General features: G+C 41.4%; 1 protein-coding gene across 3 annotated transcripts in view; it reads left to right on the top strand.

Moving 5' to 3' along the window:
• Nucleotides 1-7,500, top strand: part of LOC143039393 (uncharacterized) — a 130,945-nt gene that overhangs the window by 102,613 nt on the left and 20,832 nt on the right. For all 3 annotated transcript variants that reach the window (XM_076209358.1, XM_076209359.1, XM_076209357.1), the window contains exons 19-20: nt 673-806; nt 1,123-1,307. In XM_076209358.1, coding sequence (XP_076065473.1) covers nt 673-806; nt 1,123-1,307 — 319 coding nt within the window. The remainder of the gene's footprint in view (nt 1-672; nt 807-1,122; nt 1,308-7,500) is intronic.

The following is a 7,500-nucleotide window of genomic DNA, read 5'->3' as shown; positions in this document are numbered from 1 at the left end:
CCAAAAAGAATATAAAGAAAATAGAAAGAATCCAGAGAGCAGCCACAAAAATGGCACTTGCACTTGCAAACTTGTCATATGAGGAGAGATTGGCTGAACTGGAGTTACCGACTCTGGAGCAAAGAAGAGAGAGAGGTGACCTACTGACCATCTACAGAATAATGAAGTGTACAGAAATACTCGATAAAGAGGACTTGTTAAACTGGGACAAAAGAAGCACAAGAGGACATGGAAAGAAAAAAAAAAACATAGCTACAGAAGAGATCTGAAGAAAAACAGTTTTCCACATAGAGTGGAGAACACTTGGAACAAACTGGACAAAGAAATAGTGTGTGCAAAAACCATTCTTGAGTTTAAGAGCAAACTACACACTGCGAGATACAAAGGCGGGACACCACGAGCGTAGCTCCCCTTCCCGCAAAATGCAGCTATGTAAATACAACTAGGTAAACTAGGTAAATACACACACACACACACACACACACACGCGCGCGCGCGCGCGCGCACACACACACATACACATATATTTCTTACTCTCTTTCAAACGGTAATTAGTGTTACTAGGTTTATAGAAACATGATATACATTTATTTAACAGTTTTATTAGATACACAATACCTTTTCTCTTGCCTCTGAGATGATATACCGATAATTTCTATCTCTCCCCTACAGTGTTCCAGGTGGCGCTGGATCACGTGCATCGGAAGGGGACCCTGACGGTGGAACTCATGTCGCAGTATTACGGGCAGCGTCTTCTTGAACAACAGAGTTTAGCTTTCCTAGATGCCCCGGCCCTCGTCGTCAATGTGAGCCTTCGTCACGTCCTTTTTTTTTTTTTTTTTTTTTATCTTTTCACCCTTTTGCCTGCCAGAATGCTCTTATTTTCATTTCCATTGCACCACGTCATTTCAGTTTGGCTGTCACCAGAATACTTTTCTCGTCGCTGTAACATCCCCTCAGAAGCGTGGGGGTTAATGGGCAGTACAATTTTTATGTTCTTATGACTTTCAACAGACGATTCTGTTGTGGGGACGACAACGTGCTAAAGGGGTTAGGATAAATTTTGTCAACTTGAATTTGATCATTATCCCATGCATGACTGAGCTCTCTATTTCCCCTCAGGCGCGGTTCCTGAAAGGTCAACATCGTCTCCAAGTGGAGGTGCTACAGTCTCCGGGGGTGCCAGGTGCCGGTGAAGTCTATGTTCAGGTGGCCCTCGTACCTGCTCCCTGGTTTGGACTGCGATCGAAAAAGAAGACGAATGTGTCCTTAGAGGACCCCGCTGTCTTCGCTGTGACGCTCCAGTTGTACGTATCGAGTAGGCTGGGCCTGTGTCTGCGATTTAAGTGTATATATATATATATATATATATATATATATATATATATATATATATACATATACATATATATATATATATACACATGTATACACACACACACACACACACATATATATATATATATATATATATATATATATATATATATATATATATATATATATATATATATTTTTTTTCTTGCAGGCAGACGAGGTTAAAAGCTATTGAAGATTCATTTTTGATTATCTTCTTGCGTATAGTCTCTATACGACGAATATTTGACTTATCATTTTCTGTAAGTCTGTTTAGGAGATCTCTTATATTGGCCGACGTTTCGGAACTCTCTTGTTCCATCTTCTAGGGCGATTTGTTGTGTCAAGTTTTCTGTGTAGATTATATATATATGATGTACGGATCATGGACACTGTGTCGAGGAAAATTTGGATGCTCATTGGTGAATGGTAGCCAATGAGCGTGCGTTGTTTTCACTCGCGGGGGGGGGGGGTCTCTCCCAGTGGGCGAAGCGATGGGGTTCGTTGGTCGCTTAGCACTTATTCTTTTGCTAGATGGCAAGACCCGTAGGTCTTCCACCTGGATGTTAATTGATGGCTGCTTTGCTTGAATGTAGAGTGCTTCAAGGAATAGCAACCTTCGTGGATCTCTTTCTCTGTCAATGATTGTTGTGTTGTGATCCAGATCTTTTCTTGTTAGTGGTCTGTTGAGTTTGGTAGTGTGGTGGGACTTTATGGATCCGTTACTCAAATGGCATGTCAGGCGTCTTGTAAGCTTAGTGGTTGTCATACCAATGTAAGAGTGAGGTCCACACTCCTCATTATTGCAGCTGTATTGGTATACAACATGGTCTTCTTGTAACTCTGTTTTCGTTGTGTTGGGGCGATTACGTATCATTAGTTGGGATGTCTTCTTTGTCTTGTAATATATGATGATCTGGATGTGTTTTGCTGGGTCGGTGGGTAGTACATTTTTGTGAATAATGTCCTTTATGATCTTCTCGTCTGCTTTGTATTCTGTGAACATATGGCTTTTGTAGTAGATTGTTATAGGTTTGTTTTCGCTTGTGGTGTTTCTATCTTCGTCGGTGTACCATTTGTTTAAATGTGTTTGTATTGCTTGTGATACATCTGAATTTGCGTATCCATTGTTGATAAGTACTTGTGTGATTCTCTCCAGTTCTTGGTGGGTTTGTGTCCAGGTGGAGCAATGTGAGAGGGCCCTTCTAACGTAAGCGCCGATGGTGGATTGTAGGTAGCGCTTCGGGCACTCGCTATTTCCGTTTAAGCAGAGTCCAGTGTTTGTCGGTTTGGTGTATACTGTAGTTACGAAGCCTGTATTTCGAGCGGTGACGAGGACATCAAGGAAGGGGAGGCATCCATTATTTTCTTCTTCGTAAGTAAAGTTGAGGTCTGAGGCTGCGATGAATCGATTCCTCAGGTCTTGTAGTTCATCGATATCTTTTAATTGTACGAAGATATCATCCACGTATCTACAGTATAATGAGGGTCGAGCTGTTGCGAGGACCTCGGTTTCAATGGTACCCATGTAAAAGTTGGCAAATAAGACACCGAGAGGGCTTCCCATTGCTACACCGTCGATCTGCTTGTAAAGCTGCCCACTGGGAGAGGTGAAGGGGGCCTCTTTTGTACAAATTTCGAGTAGTTTTTTCAAGGTGTTTTCTGGGATGTCAAGAGGCTTTGTGCCATTGCTGTGGTACACTCGTTTTAAGATGAAATCGATGGTCTTATTTATTGGGACGTGGGTAAAGAGACTTTCCACATCCAGCGATGCGATGGAGGCATTTTCTACTGGAGGAGCATCCCTTAAGATTTCCAGGAAATCAGAGGCTGAAGTAAGTGTGTATGTGCTTGGGACGTAAGGAGTGAGAAGCTCATTTAGTTTCTTTGCTATGGGGTATGTGGCGGTAGGTATTTGTGAAATGATGGGCCTTATGGGATTGCCTTCTTTGTGTGTCTTGATGTTGCCATAGGCATATCCTGGTGTGTACTCGCCAGTGAGCTTCGGGAATCTTTGGCTTCCGGTTTTTGCGTGGATACTTGAGATGAGGTTGTTCAGTTTCTTTTTAATGGCCTCGGTTGGGTTGCGTGTTATCTTCATGAATTTGGTGGTGTCATTGAATTTGGTGTTCATCTTTTGGATATACTCTTCTTTGCTGATGATAACATAGGCGGCGGTCTTATCACCCCGTCTGATGGTAATGTCTGGGTTCTCGCGTAGTTGCTTTGCGGCGATGTGATGGTATTTATTAATCAGCTTACTATGGTAAGTTCCTCGGGTTTTTCCAGCTTCAGCAAGAAGGGATGGTTGAAGATCTGGGTTAGTGCTAACTTGTCCAGTCTGTTCAAGTTGTTGAATATCATCGAGGAGGACTTCTATCTCAAGTCGCTTTCGGTGTGGTTGTGGCTTCGAGAGGATGTGGCAGTTGAGTCCCATATTTAACAGGTCTTCTTGATCTTTTGTGGGGACGTAGTTGGTGAGATTCACATAGCCCGCTGGAGGCCGGGGAAGTTTTATGTTACCCCCATATAGCTTGGTTAGTATATATATATATATATATACATATATAAATATATATAGATATATATATATATATATATATATATATATATATGCAAATATAAGAGTAAATATTTATATATACATATATATGTGGATAAATATATATATATATATATATATATATATATGTGTGTGTGTGTGTGTGTGTGTGTGTGTGTGTGTGTGTGTGTGTGTGTGTGTGTGTGTGTGTGTGTGTGTGTGTGTGTGTGTGTGTGTGTGTGTGTGTGTGTGTGTGTGTGTGTGTGTGTGTGTGTGTGTGTGTGTGTTTACCTAGTTGTATTTTAAAGGAAGGGGAGCTATGCTCGTGGTGTGTGTGTGTGTGTGTGTGTGTGTGTGTGTGTGTGTGTGTGTGTGTGTGTGTGTGTGTGTGTGTGTGTGTGTGTGTGTGTGTGTGTGTGTTTGTGTGTGTGTGTGAGAAAAACAAGAATCACGAGTTTGTGATGTCTGATGCATGTACTGTATATATATATATATATATATATATATATATATATGTATATATATATATATATACATATATATAGATATATATATATATATAATATACATATACATATATATATTTACAAGGGAAAAGGGGACAAGTGTGAAGTGTAGTTGGGAAGGCTTATGGGAGGATCTTGATTGAGAGGATTAGGAGAGGAACAGAAGGAGTAATTGGTGAGGAACAGTGTGGATTTAGGACAGGTAGAGGTTGTGTAGATCAGATTTTTGTGGTAAGACAGATATGTGAGAAAGCTATAGGAAAGGGGAAGGATGTTTTTTGGGGCCTTTATGGATCTGGAAAAAGCTTATGACAGGGTAGACAGAAAGGCACTGTGGGAGGTTTTGCGGATATACGGGATAGGAGGAAAGCTTCTCGGAGCTGTCAAGAGTTTTTATGAGAGTAGTAGAGCTTGTGTCAGGATTAGAAATGGAGAGAGTGAGTGGTTCGAGGTAAAGGTGGGACTTCGTCAAGGATGCGTTATGTCGCCCTGGCTATTCAACTTATACATGGATGGGGTGGTGCGAGAGGTAAATGCAAGGGTAGTGGGTCAGGGATTGGAGATGGTTAAAGAAAATGGAGAAAAGTGGGAGGTGAGCCAGCTGTTGTTTGCGGACGACACTGCGCTTGTGGCAGGATCGGAGGAGGGATTGAGGAAGTTGGTGAGAGTGTGTGATAGAAGAAAGTTGAAGATAAATGTAGGTAAAAGTAAGGTGATGAGATGTACAAGGGGTGAAAGTGGTAGTAGTCTGGAAGTGAGTGGATGGTTTTAGATACTTGGGTGCAAATGTGGCAGGAAAAGGTGGAGTGAAGGTGGAGGTAGAATGTAGATTGACCGAAGCGAGTAAATGCCTTGGTGGATTAAAAAGTGTAATGAGGAATAGACATTTGGGAATGGATGCGAAGAGGAGACTGTATGAAGGAGTGATTGTGCCAACAGCACTGTATGGAGCAGAAACATGGAACATAAGAGAAGAAGAGAGAAGGAGTTTGAATATGTTTGAGATGAGGTGTCTGAGAAATATGATGGGGGTTACTAGGCTGGATAGAGTGAGAAATGAGGAGGTGAGGAGGAGAACAGGGGTGGAAAGGGAGCTGGGAGATAGGATTGATGAAAGAGTATTAGGATGGTTTGGACACATGGAAAGAATGAGTGAAGAAAGACTAGTAAAAGAGGTATGGAAGGCAGATGTGGAGGGAGTGAACATGAAGGGACGTCCTAGGATGAGGTGGATGGATGGGGTGAAGGGGGCTTTGGGGAAGAGGGGAATGTCTGTTGAGGAAGGAAGGGAGAGGACGGAAGACAGGGGTGAATGGAGAATGGTTGTATATGGATGATGTTGTGATGCATGAGGTGGAATGGGCAGGGGGATGGGGGGTGAGGTAGTATGTGTGAGCAAAATTTGACGCAGCCCGAAGGGATTTCTTCCCGTCTTCTCCTTTATGCATGGGGGGACGGAGAGGGGGGGGTCGCCGATTTAATGAAGCGGACCTTGCTGTGGATGTGCTGTGTCTTGCGACACTGCTTCTGACCCAGGGCAGTGAACAAGGTGCAGGGATGACCCGTCATCCAGGAGGTGCTAAGATAAGAGGGAGGGTGGAGGGGTGTGGAGTGTATTCAGGGATGGAATGGGTGGGAATGATTTTATGCCTTTTCCTTTTTGTCTACCTCCCTTGTAAGGGCGAAAAAGCCTTGGTATATGTATGTTTATATGAACATTTTTAGAAGCTCTGCCGTAGGATTCGAACCCTGACCCGTGCGTCGATAATCACGAGGCCAAGACGCTAGCGACCATGCTACATGGGATGGTTCAAAAGGACTGCACTAGTCCCCGACCACGCTTCACGTAACATTGGGAAATCTAGTCTCATTTTTAGAAGCTCTGCCATGGTATTCGAACCCTGAGCTTCTAAAATTTTAAATCTGTCTTTAACATACACAACTTGTCGGAGGGCTCGCCTAATACGGGGATTGGATGAAAATGAGACTAGATCTTCCAATGTTACGTGAAGCGTGGTCGGGGACTAGTACAGTCCTTTTGAACCATCCCATGTAGCATGGTCGCTAGCGTCTTGGCCTCGTGATTATCGACGCACGGGTCAGGGTTCGAATCCCATGGCAGAGCTTCTAAAAATGTTCAATCTGTCTTTAACATACACAACAGTATGTTTATATATATATATATATATATATATATATATGTATATATACATATATGTACATATATATACATATATATATATATGTACATATATGTATATATATATACATATATATATATGTATATTATATATATATATATATATATATATACACATAGGTGACAAAAAGAAGCCAAATAACTATAGCCCTATAAGTTTGACTTTAATCGTAGGAAAAATAATGGAAACTATCATCAGAGATGCTATCGAACATCATTTAGAAAGTAACCGTTTGATAAATGATAGCCAGCATGGTTTCAGACGGAAACGTTCTTGCGTGACTAACTTACTAGAATTCTACAACACAGTTATCTCGAATTATGACAAAAGAAACAATATACATTTAATATATCTAGACTTTGCAAAAGCTTTTGATAGAAAGGGTACTTACTAAATTAGCTTTACACGGAATAAGTGGTAGCCTATTAGGTTGGACTAGTAATTGGTTGAATGGTCGCAAACAGAGAGTTGTTTTAAACGGAAAAACTTCTGGATGGAAAAGTGTTGCAAGTGGAGTTCCTCAGGGTTCCGTTCTTGGGCCACTTCTATTCATAGTATATATAAATGATATAGACCATGGACTAAAATCTACCGTTTCCAAATTTGCTGATGATACAAAACTGTGCGGAGTGGCAAATGATCACTCAAACCAATTAGATATTCAAGAAGATTTAGATCAATTACAGCAATGGTCTGGAAAGTGGCTAATGAAATTTAACACAAGTGAATGCAAGGTAATGCACATAGGTAAATATAACAGTAAGCACGATTTCAAGTTATTTGGAAATTCGTTAACAAAAGTGGATAGTGAAAAAGATCTCGGCGTAATTATCAGTAACGACCTCAAATCATCCAAGCAATGTATTTCAGCCTCTGAGAAAGCAAATAAGATTCT

The sequence above is a fragment of the Oratosquilla oratoria genome, chromosome 26, assembly GCF_046742065.1.
Source record: "Oratosquilla oratoria isolate Oo_2021 chromosome 26, ASM4674206v1, whole genome shotgun sequence".
NCBI classification, from domain to species: domain Eukaryota; kingdom Metazoa; phylum Arthropoda; class Malacostraca; order Stomatopoda; family Squillidae; genus Oratosquilla; species Oratosquilla oratoria.
Note: the sequence above shows the minus strand (reverse complement) of the source record. Positions and strands in the feature narration are given on the sequence as shown.